General features: G+C 44.4%; 2 protein-coding genes across 4 annotated transcripts in view; one reads left to right on the top strand and one right to left on the bottom strand.

Annotated features, from left to right (window-relative positions):
- Positions 1-411: 411 nt before the first annotated feature.
- LOC111956690 (glutathione S-transferase 3, mitochondrial) lies at positions 412-2,421 on the bottom strand. Of its 3 annotated transcripts, none has more exons than XM_023977228.2 (6): positions 2,313-2,421; positions 1,419-1,553; positions 1,233-1,306; positions 1,044-1,101; positions 793-865; positions 412-697 (listed from the first exon to the last, which is right to left on the bottom strand). In XM_023977228.2, exons 2-6 carry the CDS (start codon positions 1,533-1,535, stop codon positions 567-569), a joined length of 453 nt encoding a protein of 150 aa, XP_023832996.1. In that variant the 5' UTR covers positions 1,536-1,553; positions 2,313-2,421; the 3' UTR covers positions 412-566. The 3 variants fall into 3 exon arrangements, with proteins under 3 accessions (XP_023832996.1, XP_023832997.1, XP_023832998.1); XM_023977229.2 differs by lacking the exon at positions 2,313-2,421 and adding an exon at positions 1,963-2,091; XM_023977230.2 differs by lacking the exon at positions 2,313-2,421 and adding an exon at positions 1,794-1,882.
- Positions 2,422-4,010: 1,589 nt separating this feature from the next.
- Positions 4,011-14,487, top strand: part of LOC111956671 (leucine-rich repeat-containing protein 52-like) — a 17,916-nt gene continuing 7,439 nt past the window's right edge. Inside the window, exons 1-2 of the mRNA XM_023977205.2 lie at positions 4,011-4,332; positions 4,496-5,126. Coding sequence (XP_023832973.1) covers positions 4,279-4,332; positions 4,496-5,126 — 685 coding nt within the window. The 5' untranslated portion in view covers positions 4,011-4,278. The remainder of the gene's footprint in view (positions 4,333-4,495; positions 5,127-14,487) is intronic.

Raw genomic sequence — 14,487 nt, 5'->3', positions numbered from 1 at the left:
ACAAGTCCATGATAAAACCTAGACATTTTATTTAAGCCCATTTTCCATGGTCATTTTAGGATTTCATTTAGAATACAGCACAGGAGGATGCTAAGGGTAGGACGGATCCTAATTATGGCAGGTATGGAGAGAATGGAATGGCATAAAACACCTGGAAACCATGTGTTACATGCCATTCCAAATAATTCTGCTCCAGCCATTAACACGAGCCTGTCCTCTCCAATGAAGGTGCCCCCAACCTCCTGTGGAATACAGTTTTGGCAACATTATGCATAAAAAATACCACACTCTAACAAAGAGTAGCTGGTGAAGCACCATAAACAGCTTATCTGGGCCTATCAGTGTTGAGGAGGGGGTCTGGGAGGAGTTGGTGTGGTGTGGTAGTTATGGAATGATAAACTAACAGCTGTGGTCATCTCCTTCCAAATGTTTACTGAACTCTGTCTGTACATATCATACACAAAGGACATCCTACAATTACTAATAGACTGTGGTCAGGTGCGGTTGCAGTGCCTCTCACTGAAGAATGGTAGCAGGAATGGCAGCGGGAAAGGGAGCTGAGAACCTCATCCTGGTCTCATCCCAGGCCTCACCCAGTCACCACAGCCTAACAGGGTTCTGCCAAAGTTGGCTACGGTCAGAATCATGCCCAGCAGAGCAATGTTCCCGGATAACCCTGGCATCCTTTTTTTAGGATCTGAAAGGAATACATAGAACAAAACCCTTGAGTAAAGGCTGCTATATTGTTTTAATAAATTATTGTATTATAAGCATATTTATCAATTGTCTTACCTCCAGTGGAGTATCCGTATGCATAGATCTCCCTGCTTATAACCCATGTCATTCCAAGTCCACTGACTAGGCGCTGTAACACAAATGGCTCCCTGTTAAACAAAAGACTCTTTTGAGAGTCTTAATGTGTTAATAAAAGGGAATCCAGATGAGTGTCTTTATGGGGTACTCTGACTAACTAGCTGTAAAGTCTGGGATGCATGGTACGCAAATCTAACATATATAGTAAATTAATAAATGGTGGAACTCACAGGACTATGCAGACCACCAATGGCCAGACTGAAGAGGAAAGCAGGGTAGCTCTCCAGGCTATAAAGAAAAAAATAATAAGTTTGACCTAATATTACAAGACATTTTTGGTTTTTATAACAAACATCTGGTTGTTTCCTCTGCTGCCTCTGTGAAGTACATACTAAATGTTCATACTACATAGTACATACGTGTTCTGATGGGCTCGCTGGATGCAGTTGAAGATATTTCCAGAGTCTGGATCATTGCTGTACATCTGAGGGTACTGTCCAACAGAGAAGAGAAAATCAGGGGAACCATCCTGAGTTTTTATAGCCTAGTTTAAGCTTTAGATGATTCATTGGCTGACACAGTGGGGCAGGTCCCGGGCAACTCACATTGATCTTGTACTTCTTGCGAGCTTTGCCAACTTTCACAGCGAGGTGGGCGACCATGACCATGCTGGCAACACCAGTGAGAACCACATACCCATATTCTTTAGACAGCACAACCATTCTGGCACTGATCTCCTGCTGCAAGAGAAAAACACATAGCCTACAGGTGAGTTGGTCAATCCCACTTTCACATTCACTGTAGATAAGACACTGGTTGAAAGTCCAATAAGTAAACGGATTAGTTAGTAGGCCCTAAATTAATAAATTACATTAGATCAATGCCAAGCCGTTGAAACCAGAATATACTCCATTGTCTTGGAAAATAGGCTTCTATGCTAATATGGAATGTGCTTATTCTGTCTATTGTAGCATACTTACTGTTAGGATACTAAACTGCAAAAACCCTTTCCCTCAGCAAAGTTCTCAAAATGTGACACAAAAATAACCATCTATGCACTCCAGAGGACCAAGTGTCTGCGGGCTTTCACTCGTCCTTTGTAACTGATTTACGAATTAAGGTCACTGAATAGTAAGGAACTCTCCTCACCTGGTTGTCTAGGTCTTAATCGAAAAGAAAAAAACAAAATCGGCAGACACGACTAGGTCCTCCATGGAATGAGTTTGACACCCCTACGCTAAAAGCTCCCAAAACAAAAGCCGTGATTGAGAACATCAAAACGATTGCAGTCGAATGCCGACTGACTGATCTACAAATCACCTTGCATCATAAATAACTACTCATGAGTATTTGTAGATCAGTCAATCAATACATTGCGTGGTTGATCCTCTCGAACACGGCCAACGTGAAGCCAATGGAGAACTAGGAGTGCAACATTATAAGCTATCCAGCAACAATACGTAACGTTGAATACCGTTTGTAAAATAAGTGTTATTTACCTGTTAATGACGATCTGAATAATGTTCGCAATTGAAAGTGGTCCGTCTGCTGTCAGTCAGTAATCCTGTGTCGTCTACTCGTAAAGGAGTCAGTCCTATATAAAACACACAGAAGAGGCGTGGTGCCTCCCCCTAGTGGGGTAGAGTTCATTTGGGCTGTATCAGATCGTAGGACTACTACCAATAATTCTGAGTTTTAGCATGACATTGAGTAATATAATAAAATAGAGTGAAATGAATATAATAACTTTATTTACAGTTAGTGTTTCACAAGCCTATTTAAAGTATGTTTATTTGAGTGCAACCTCTTCATTTTCCTATGTGAGTTCAAACAGGGCCATATCTGACTCAGAAACCCCTTGAGCTCTGGTTCTCTGTTCAGCCTAGTCATTGTGACAATGTCATGCGTGAGGGAAGTTCCCTTATGTTCACTACAGTTTTTGATTGATTACTTTCTATCTGTAACCAGTTTTACTGCCCTTGTATATCACTCATGGAGTCCCATTCATAGAGTGATTCTGCTGGCTCTTGTCTACAGAAGGTCATTTCACCAGTCTATAAAGTGTGGCCATGGATTAGAGGGGGTTTAGTCATAGGACCATTTCAGTATTAACTTCTGTTAATTAATTTGTGTTAAGATAAGTGTTAATTTCACTGGTGTGATTTTTCCCCAGTTACATTTGTTTTCATCCATTTGGTTTTTGTTTCAGTCTGGCACATTATGTCATACTAATTATTCTCAATATCAAATGTAAACAATTGATAGGCCCAACATTCAATGTACATTCCAAGTGCCGGTCATAGGGAAGAGAATCCTGTTTTGCAATATTTTAACAATACTACATCACTAGATGGCACTATATCTTTAGTAAACAGCAGCCGTAAGTACACTTTCTGAATGGCAGAAGCTTTGAGACTTTGGTCTCAGAGAAAGGATCATGACTATATCCCATTATGAAAAGTGTGAATAAATGCTCTCAGATTGGTTATGCTTCTTTGTTCTTTTGTGAAGCAGGGACATAACTGTGGATGAAGGCTTGATTTCATGCACTGTCCCTGACGTTATTATCTCTTCTGACTGGCACGCGTCTGTCTCTCTTTCGGTTGTTGACAGGCATTTTTCTGTCAAATGCTTAGAGATTATTTTTGTAATGAAAAGCGCTATAGATGTTGAATTAATTATTATTATAATCCCTCTCCAGTATCACATCTGTCCTCCCACCATGCTGCTGAATCTGAATCAGCACTTCAACACCTACACATGAATACAGTGAGAGAGAGATGCAATGGGAAATCCATGTGTAAGTGCGCATGTGGGAGAAAAGTTGTGTGAACTGGCTCTTGCCATGTCAATGTTGTAGGTTATATAACAATAATATTGAAATAGTGGCATGTGGCTCCATGCCCAAGCAGACTGGCACTCTAAGTTTATGACCCTGCATCTGGCTAGACTGGAATATGACACTAGACACACACACACTAAAATAGACACATATGACAGGCACTAGGTAATTTAATTTCATTGATAAATAAATACATTGAGATAGTGTTCTGTTGGGCCATTATAGTGTCACAATTGGCTATACCCTTTGTGACACTATAGGCTTTCTTTAGCTCCGTCCTCTCTCTCCTCACACACTCGATCCAACGCGTGAGCAGTGAGAGATCACCATACCGCCCACATTCTCATTCGCGGCTCAGTTTCAGAGAGGGCAGTCAGACCACCACACTTGCAGGAGACCAAATACTATTATAACACTAGGCTACGACGCGCGAACGAACTCTCCTGCATATTACGTTCAAATGGCAGTTGTTACACAAAAATGATTGATAGTAGAAGAAACACTCTAATCGACCAAATCCAATTACAGAGAATTGGAACTGAGAGGGCGCTTGGGCGTCTGGAGTCCATCAGTTCCACTATAATGGATACGCACGGGAACCAAAACGTGAGGCGACTCTCGGAATGAACTACACAAACTTGCAAGGACAAGTGACCAACGTCAAACCTCATTATCAGGTAACTATAATTTAATAATTCTAAATAGTTAATAGCATTTACGTTAGGCTAACTGATAGGCCCTAACTGGCAGAGGACATAGGCTATCAATGAATAATGTGGCGTAGTTTGTCCAAACGTAATTGATGAAGTCCTCACTAGTGTCATGCGTCTTGCTCCGCAGCCCAGCGCGCAATCCTTGCGGCTCATCATTCTGCTGATCCTAGTCATGGGGGTGGCCCCATCCCCAGCTCTGACAGCGGGATGCCCGGCACGGTGCATATGCGATGACCAGCTGGTGGTCCAGTGCGCCGGGCAGCACCTCACCGCCTTCCCCACTGACCTGCCGCTGGCCACGCGGCAGCTCATCATCTCCAACAATCGCATCGTGGAGCTGCCGCCGTTGCAGCTCAACTACCTGTCGGACTTGGTGTACTTGGACTGTAGCAACAATTCCCTGACGGAGATTTCTATGTCCACATTCGGGAACCTGGGGAAGCTTGCTTACCTGGACTTGTCCTTCAACACCTTAACGCGGATAGAGGACAGGACGTTCGGACCGCTCTCTAGCCTCGTGATGCTGAGAATGACGGACAACCCCGGCCTGTCGGATATTCACCCGGACGCTTTCGCAAAGAACTCGGCGCTGCAGGTGCTGGACGTGAGCCGGAACAACCTGACGGTGCTCAACATCAGTTCTCTCATCGCGCTGCCCATCCTGCGCTCGGTCGGCCTCAGCGGGAATTCCTGGAGCTGCGACTGCGATAACGAGGACCTCTGTCTCTGGGTTCACATCGAGGCATTCAAGTTTCAAGGTAAAACTAGCTGCACCTTCAGATATAAATCCAGATAATTCCTCATTCTATATGGTTTGTGTAAGTTTGGTGATTTTGTCTTACCTTTCTCATTTGTGTGAGGGTTGTGTTAGATGTGCTGGCCCATAAGACATAGCTACTACTGTACTGTGATTATATTCTGTGATATGCTGTACTAATCATACCAACATCATACACATTGATATACAATATGGATTTACAAAGTCAGTATGGGGGGCTGGACCAATAGCAGTAGAGGACCGCCATTCTCTCCAGCTCTGCACTTCCCAGGCCTCTCTCAATGAATGTTTCCATGTTCACGCGCTCCTGAAATGCTCACTGAAAGTATTTCACTTTCCCAACCACATGCACTTCATATAACATAGGTCAACTACATGTTTCATTTAGGAGTTCATGAATGAGATCTAATACACTAACACAATTAAGACATTTAGGAATGTCATTTCAAATAGAATATGTGGAAAGACTGATATGAATATTGTTTATGCAGTAGTGGTGCGTGGGTAAAATCACAGGGGAAGCCAATCCAGGACAAAAAGCCATATTACTACCTATGTGTTGTGATAATTGCGTTGTTTGCTCTATAAACTATTAGTTCATATGCCTTGACACAGTGATATATATGCTTAAAGCTGAGACAACAAGAAGACACAGTGGCAGAATAAATTCAACCACACCTTTACATTTGTTTCATTACAAAACCGGAGCACAAGTCCACAAAACATATTGCATGCAACAAACAGTATATGACCTACAGCATGGTCAAGCAAAGTAATGTTTCCGACATTTTCGGACTATTAAACAACTATTGATTTGGAACCACTGAGAGTTACCGCAAGTCGCAAAGAAAACAGGGGCTGCCTCGACTATTCCAGCACCATTCCAACTTCCACATTTCAACATCATCTAATCACCCATGCTTAGTCTAATACAGTGACAACTAAAAGATACCAAAAACGATTTAGTTCAATCAACATTAGCTAAATATGATGTGGCTGTCCATGGAACTGATTTGTGTGTGTGTGCAAGTAGAACACACATGTTGACTCACCCTACTTCTAAAGAAACGCCAATGCCATTCTCCTCTTTGATGTTGCCTAAATGGTCTATGACTGTCATACATTACATGCTTTTAGTTTTTGTTGTCATATCCCTAGGCTACCTGGCTGAAATACTTACTCGCTAGCCTAACTTCCTTTCATGGGCAACGATAAGCCAGGCCAGATATGTCACGTCCTGACCATAGAAAGCCTTTATTTTCTATGGTAGAGTAGGTCAGGGCGTGACTAGGGGTTTAGTCTAGTTTATATTTTCTATGTGGGGTTCTAGTTTGTTTTTTGTATGTTGGTGTTTTGGTATGATTCCCAATTAGAGGCAGCTGGCTATCGTTGTCTCTAATTGGGGATCATACTTAAGTAGCATTTTTCCACCTGTGTGTTATGGGATATTGTTTTGAGTTAGTGCACATAGCACCTCTGTAGTCACGGTTTGTTCGTTTTATTGTTTTGTCTTGTTTGTGGAACTCCTATCGCGCTGCGTTTTGGTCCGTCTCTACAAACGAACGTGACAAGATAGTTAACATTAGCATACTACATCTTGCAAAATGTTGATCTTCCATACCCTCAGGCCAGGGGCACAATGTATTATTTTATGGTTGGATCAGAATCGTCTTTATAATCATTGGCCAGTATGGAGAATTAAGTAAAACCACAAGTCCAAATCTACATCCATGGTTAATTTAGGAAAGCTAGCTAGCTAGCCCCCTGAGGACAACCGAACTAGATGCAACAATGAATGTTTTTCAATAATGACATTTGGCCTGTGATGTGATTGGTCTGAAGTCAAATCAAAACTGGCTTCCCTTGACACTTTTTTTTGGTGCGCCAGGACCATTCATAGCAGAGCTCACTCAGTTTAGCTCAACACTGATTGGCTATTATTTTATTCATTTTTTTTATCAAGGGAAGCCAAATCCTCGCTGCATTCAATGCTACGTGCGGAAACAATGTCATACTCTTTCTGACCAGACAGCATCAGATAGGTACGCTACACATACTGAGACAGAGCGGCACTGTTTCCTTCGCTCTGATGCTTTCTCCAGTGAGATACATCCAGCCTCTTGCAAAATGAAGGAAATTTGGAACGCACAGAGAGAGGAATGATACATTTGGTATTTTTGTAGTTTTTTTCTTGGCATCCAGGAATACACGCCACCGTGTTTATGACAGCAGCAGTAGAATAAACTTAATGAAAAAACTTGTGTGCAGTTGCCTGCATCACAGGGCCTAGGGTGTCTTAAAATCAAATCAAATTTTATTTGTCACATGCGCCGAATACACCTTACAGTGAAATGCTTATTTACAAGCCCTTAACCAACAATGCAGTTAAAAAAGGAAAAAGAAAACCTACAAAAGAATAAGAAATACAAATAACAAATAATTAAAGAGCAGCAGTAAAATAACAATAGCGAGGCTATATGCAGGGGTACCGGTACAGAGTCAATGTACGGGGGCACCGGTTAGTCAAGCTAATTGAGTTAACAGGTGACAGTGGAGGCTAATAACCATAACAGCAATTGAATATGATCTGATAACACAGGACTGAAATGAGACACATACTGAGGAGCCTTTCTCTTAATCCTTTATTCACTCATGCAATGAAGGCTTAATCCAAAAACCCCCAGTGTCTAGATGTCAAATGACCAGTGAATCTCATCTCCCCGTGTTCACCTGCACATGCTCCACCAACCGTTTCCACGTTAATCAACAAACTATATGCCTATGTAATGAAGGTGGCTCGGGGAACCACACTCATGTGATCAGTAACCTTGCCTGAGACCTAAAGATTTTGGTTAGCTTCCTAGGCCTTTAGATAGCCTTTAGCTCAGTGGACTAACAGTCTTGTGGTGTGGAATAGACCTTGGTTCAAATCCAGCCGGTTACATAATGCAACAAAATTCTGTTTGGAATAAGGGTCGATTATTTTTGTTACATTCTCGTATCTTGACAGACCCCTTGACCTTTCCCACATTTTGTTACATTACAGCCTTATTCTAAAATGTATAGCATTTTTTTTCTTCTCATCAATCTACACACAATACCCATAATGACAATGCAAAAACAGGTTTGTAGAAATTTTAGCAAAAAAATAAAATAAAACTGAAATATCACATTTACATAAGTATTCAGATCCTTTACTCAGGACTTCGTTGAAGCATCTGTGGCAGCGATTACAGCCTCGAGTCTTCTTGGGTATGACGCTACAAGCTTGGCACACCTGTATTTGGGGAGTTCCTCCAATTCTTCTCTCAAGCTCTGTTAGGTTGGATGGGGAGCGTCGCTGCACAGCTACTTTCAGTTCTCTCCAGATCTGGTTCAAGTACAGGCTCTGGCTGGGCCACTCAAGGACATTCAGAGACTTGTCCCGATTCCACTCCTGCGTTGTCTTGGCTGTGTGCTTAGGGTCATTGTCCTGTTGGAAGGTGAACCTTCACCCCAGTCTGAGGTCCTGAGCAGGTTTTCATCAAGGATCTCTCTGTACTTTGCTCCGTTCATCTTTCCATTGATCCTGACTAGTCTCCCAGTCCCTGCCACCGAAAAACATCCCCACAGCATGATGCTGCCACCACCATGCTTCACTGTAGGGATGGTGCCAGGTTTCCTCCAGACATGACGCTTGGCATTGAGGCTAAAGATTTCAATCTTGGTTTCATCAGACCAGAGAATCTTGTTTCCCATCGTCTGAGTCCTTTCAGTGCCTTTTGGCAAATGCCAAGCGGGCTGTCATGTGCCTTTTACTGAGGAGTTGTTTCCGTCTGGCCACTCTACCATAAATCCTGATGGGTGGAGTGCTGCAGAGATGGTTGTCCTTCTGGAAGCTTCTCCCATCTCCACAGAGGAACTCTGGAGCTCTGTCAGAGTGACCATCGGGTTCTTGGTCACCTCCCTGACCAAGGCCCTTCTCCCCTGATTGCTCAGTTTGGCCGAGCGGCTAGCTCTAGGAAGAGGCTTGGTGGTTACAAACTTCTTCCATTTAAGAATGATGGAGGCCACTGTGTTGTTGGGGACCTTCAATGCTGCAGAAATGTTTTGGTACCCTTCCCCAGAGCTGTGCCTCAACACAATCCTGTCTCGGAGCTCTACAGACAATTCCTTCGACCACATGGCTTAGTTTTTGCTCTGACATGCACTGTCAACTGTGGGACCTTGTATAGACAGGTGTGTGCCTTTCCAAATCATGTCCAATCAATTGAATTTACCACAGGTGGACTCCAATTAAGTTGTAGAAACAATGGAAACAGGATGCACCTGAGCTCAATTTCAAGTCTCATAGCAAAGGGTCTGAATAATTACATAAATAACTTATTTTTGTTTTTAATTTTTTATAAACGTGCAGAAATGTTTTWAAAAAATCTGTTTTTGCTTAGTCATTATGGGGTATTGTGTGTAGATTGATGAGGAAAAAATGTTGGAAAAAGTCAAGGGGTTTGAAGACAACGAATATTTGATTTTGGATTTGTTCAGTTTGGAGTCTTCTGCTGCATTTTTGGGATGTGTCTATACACAAAAGAGCAGCTATTTATAGTGCACCTCACTGAGCAAGAGCCAGTCGTATTACTAAAACCATGATACACTTACTAATGGGCATCCCCCGCACACACATGCGCGCCCACACCAGCTCATCATCCTCTCCCCTGCAGCTCAGGCAGAATCCTAAACTAGTCCTGTAAGAGCTATCCTATTTTCATGCTGCTTATTGCTTTAATTTGGAGTGTCCCTTCAAGCGAAAGCTTGCAGCAAGGGAGAACACACACACACATTCCAGACTGCAGTGTTTTACGCAAAGAGCTCGTCTGGAGCTCACCTGTTCTGAGAGGCACTGTCTGTCTGTCGGCTCAGCAGTTTAGAAATAATGCATTGATAGAAGGAAGGGAAGAAAAACCCACAGAAAGAACTAACAGATTATCCACTGCTGTCTCACCTCCTAAAGATTAGCATACTGCCTGTAGTTAGCAGTATTTTAGGGTGGCAGGTAGCCTAGAGCGTTGGGCCAGTAACCAAAAGGTTGCTGGTTCAAATCCCTTTGCTGATTAGGTGAGATACATCTGCCAATGTGCCCTTGAGCAATGCACTTAACCCTAATTTCTCCTGAAAGTCGCTTTGGATAAGAGTGTCTGCAAAAAAAAATCCAGCAACAGCGTGGTGTGGGGCTGGGACGGGGAGAAGAACCCTCTCCTTTGATGTCGGACCCTGAGGGGGAGGCACCGGCGGCTTCCATGCCTTTGGGAGAGAGAGGGCTCTAGCTAAGTAGAGGGAGAGAAGTAGAAGTAGTACAGTGTTCACTGAGAAGAGGAGGGTGGTGTGTTGTATTATTAAAAGGAGTGCTACTATAGTGGTGTCAGGAGGTCTGAGGTGAGATCAGAGAACTATTGAAGTGTGTTGTGGTGTGTATCTCTTTCATGAAAACTCCCCACATCTGTGCTGCTAAATTAGTTTCCAAACTCTCAGGGCATCTGAAGACAAAATGGAATGTCTTTGGAGACAACAGAAGATCCAGGCCCATATCTGTCATTATCCTATATCCGTCATCCCTAAAAGTCCATTTGTGCTTGATCTGAAAATGTGGTCGGAGGCGCCATATGGAGGGTGTGACGCAATTGCGGATCCTCCGGAGGCATGCAGAGGACAAATTGAGCTCAGTACTGCATTGCTGTGCGCCTCCCAAATTTTGTAACAATGCGGAGGGCTCCGTAAATCTCCGCATTGACATAATTGGTTGACGGTAGGTGGGGGGCGAGAGGTCCTGTATAAACCCAAACTCACTTCCTTGACAACTTCCTTCATAATATCTCTGCGCTGCTCCGTGGAGAGCAAGAAGTATGAATGCTCTGACTTCTGCAGAGGCTGTATGCATTGGGGCAGGTAGCGTTCTCCCGGCATCCGCCAAACCCAGATTCATCCGTCAGACTGCCAGATGGTGAAGCGTGATTCATCACTCCAGAGAACGCGTTTCCACTACTCTAGAGTCCAATGGCGGTGAGCTTTACACAACTCCAGCCAATGCTTGGCATTGCGCATGGTGATCTTAGGCTTGTGTGCGGCTGCTCGGCCATGGTAAACCATTTCAATAAGCTTCCGCCGAACAGTTATTGTGCTGATGTTGCTTCCAGAGGCAGTTTGGAACTCAGTAGGGAGTGATGCATCTGAGGACAGACGATTTTTACGCGCTGCACACTTCAGTACTCTGCAGTTCCGTTCGGTYAGCTTGTGTGGCCTACCACTTCGCAGCTGAGACGTTGTTGCTCCTAGATGTTTCTACTTCACAYTACCAGCGCTTACAGTTGAACGGGGCAGCTCTAACAGGGCCGAAATTTGACAAACTGACTTGTTGGAAAGGTGGCATTCTATGACGGTGCCATGTTGAAAGTCACTGAGCTCTTCAGTAAGGCCATACTATTGCAAATGTTTGTCTATGGAAATTGTGTGGCTGTGTGCTCGATTTTATACACCTTTCAGCAACAGGTGTGGCTGAAATAGCCAATTTAAAGGGGTGTCCACATACACGATATACAGTTTAAGTCGGAAGTTTACATATACTTAGGTTGGAGTCATTGAAACTCGTTTTTCAACCACTCCACAAATTTCTTGTTAACAAACTATAGTTTTGGCAAGTCGGTTAGGACATCTACTTTGTGCATGACACAAGTCATTTTCCCAACAATTGTTTACAGACAGATTATTTCACTTATAATTCACTGTATCACAATTCCAGTGGGTCAGACGTTTACATACACTAAGTTGACTGTGCCTTTAACCAGCTTGGTAAATTCCAGAAAATGATGTCATGGCTTTAGAAGCTTCTGATAGGCTAATTGACATAATTTGAGTCAATTGGAGGTGTACCTGTGGATGTATTTCAAGGCCAACCTTCACTCTCAGTGCCTCTTTGCTTGACATCATGGGAAAATCAAAAGAAATAAGCCAAGACCTAGAAAAAAAATTGTAGACCTCCACAAGTCTGGTTCATCCTTGGGAGCAATTTCCAAACGCCTGAAGGTACCACGTTCACCTGTACAAACAATAGTACGCAAGTATAAACACCATGGGACCACGCAGCCGTCATACCACTCAGGAAGGAGACGCGTTCTGTCTCCTAGAGATGAACGTACTTTGGTGCTAAAAGCGCAAATCAATCTCAGAACAACAGCAAAGGACCTTGTGAAGATGCTGGAGGAAACAGGTACAAAAGTATCTATATCCACAGTAAAACGAGTCCTATATCGACATAACCTGAAAGGCCGCTCAGCAAGGAAGAAGCCACTGCCTCCAAAACCGCCATAAAAAGCCAGACTACGGTTTGCAACTGCAATGGGGACAAAGATTGTACTTTTTGGAGAAATGTCCTCTCGGTCTGATGCAACAAAATAGAACTGTTTGGCCTAAATGACATCATTATGTTTGGAGGAAAAGGGGAGAGCTTGCAGGAGGAAGAACAGCCATCCAAATCCACGTGAAGCAAGGGGGTGGCAGCAACATGTTGTGGGGGTTCTTTGCTGCAGGAGGGACTGGTACACTTCACAAAATAGATGGCATCATGGGATGGGAAGAGATATGTGGATATATTGAAGCAACATCTTCAAGACATTAGTCAGGAATTAAAGCTTGGCCGCAAATGGGATCTTCCAAATGGCAATGACCCAAGCATACTTCCAAAGTTGTGGGCAAATGGCTTAAGGACAACAAATTCAAGGTATTGGAGTGCCCATCACAAGCCCTGACCTCTATCCTATAGAAAATTAGTGGGCAGAACTGAAAAGGCGTGTGCGAGCAAGGAGGCCTTCAACCTGACTCAGTTACACCAGCTCTGTCAGGAGGAATGGGCCAAAATTCACCCAACTTATTGTGGGAAGCTTGTGGAAGGCTACCCGAAATGTTTGACACCAAGTTAAACAATAGTTATACAATTTAAAGGCCAATGCTACCAAATAACTAATGATGTATGTGAACTTCTGACCCTGGAATGTGATGAAAGAAATAAAACTGAAATGAACATTCTCTCTACTATTATTCTGACATTTCACATTTCTTAAAATAAGTGGTATCCTAACTGACCTAAGACAGGGAATTTTTACTAAAGATTAATGTCAGGAATTGTGAAAACTGAGTTTAAATGTAACGATATGTCTATGTCGTCCTCCTCATCGGACGAGGAGAGCGAGAAGGATCGGCCAAATATGCAGAGTGGTTAGTTTCCATGGTAATTTAATAACACAAACAATATGGACACAAAATAAAAAAATAAACTACCGTTACAGTCCCGTGTGGCGAAACACTAACAAGGAACAAACACCCACAAAAACACTAACCCGTGAATAAAGCCCCGGCTACCTAAGTATGATTCTATCATGACAACGATTGACAGCTGCCTTGATTGAACTCATACCAGGCCGAACACACAAAACCCAACATAGAAAACAACACATAGACAACCCACCCAACCACGCCCTGACCATACTAATAAATACAAAACAAGGGAAACAGGTCAGGAACGTGACAGAACCCCCCCCCTCTAAGGTGCGAACTCGGGCCGCAACCACCTAAAACTCTAGGGAGGTCTGGGTGGGGCGTGTTGTCCGCGGTGGCGGCTCTGGCGCGGGACGTGGACCCCACTTTAAAATGTTTTTTGTCCGCCTCTTATTATCGCCCCGTGGCTCTTAAACACCACCCTCCATATCAACCCCACTCGACAGGGGCAGGCAGGCACCTGGGGCAGCACCGAGGGGGGGTGGAGGGGCAGATCCTGGTCCTGGCTGCTGGCGATCTGGCTGGCGATCCTGGCTGGCTGGCGGCTCTGGGCAGATCCTGTGCTGGCTGGCGCTCTGGCAGATCCTGGCGGTCTGGCGGATCTGGCCGACTCCTGGTGGCTGGCGGCTCTGGCAGATCCTGGCTGGCTGGAGGCTCTGGCAGATCCTGGCTGGCTGGAGGCTCTGGCAGCTCCTGGCTGGCTGGCCGGCTCTGGCAGACTCTTGGCTGGCTGGCCTGCCTGCTCTGGCAGCTCCTGGCTGGCTGGCTCTGGCAGCTCTGCTGGCTGCTGCTTGCAGCTCCTGGCTGGCTGATCGTGGCAGCTCCTGGCTGGCTGGCTCTGGCAGGTCCTGGCTGACAGACTCTAGGAGGCGGTGGGATTCCGGGGGTCGGCTGGCTGACGGCTTGGCTGGTCATGGCTGGCCTGACGGCTGCTGGCTGGTCATGGCTGGTTGACGGCACTGGCTGGTCATGGCTGGCTGACGGCACTGGCTGGTCAAGGTGGCTGGCTGACGGCACTGGCTGGTCATGGCTGGCGG

The sequence above is a fragment of the Salvelinus sp. IW2-2015 genome, linkage group LG32 (assembly GCF_002910315.2).
Source record: "Salvelinus sp. IW2-2015 linkage group LG32, ASM291031v2, whole genome shotgun sequence".
Lineage (NCBI taxonomy): Eukaryota > Metazoa > Chordata > Actinopteri > Salmoniformes > Salmonidae > Salvelinus > Salvelinus sp. IW2-2015.
The sequence above is the reverse complement of the archived record's forward strand: the minus strand, read 5'-3'. Positions and strand labels throughout refer to the sequence as shown.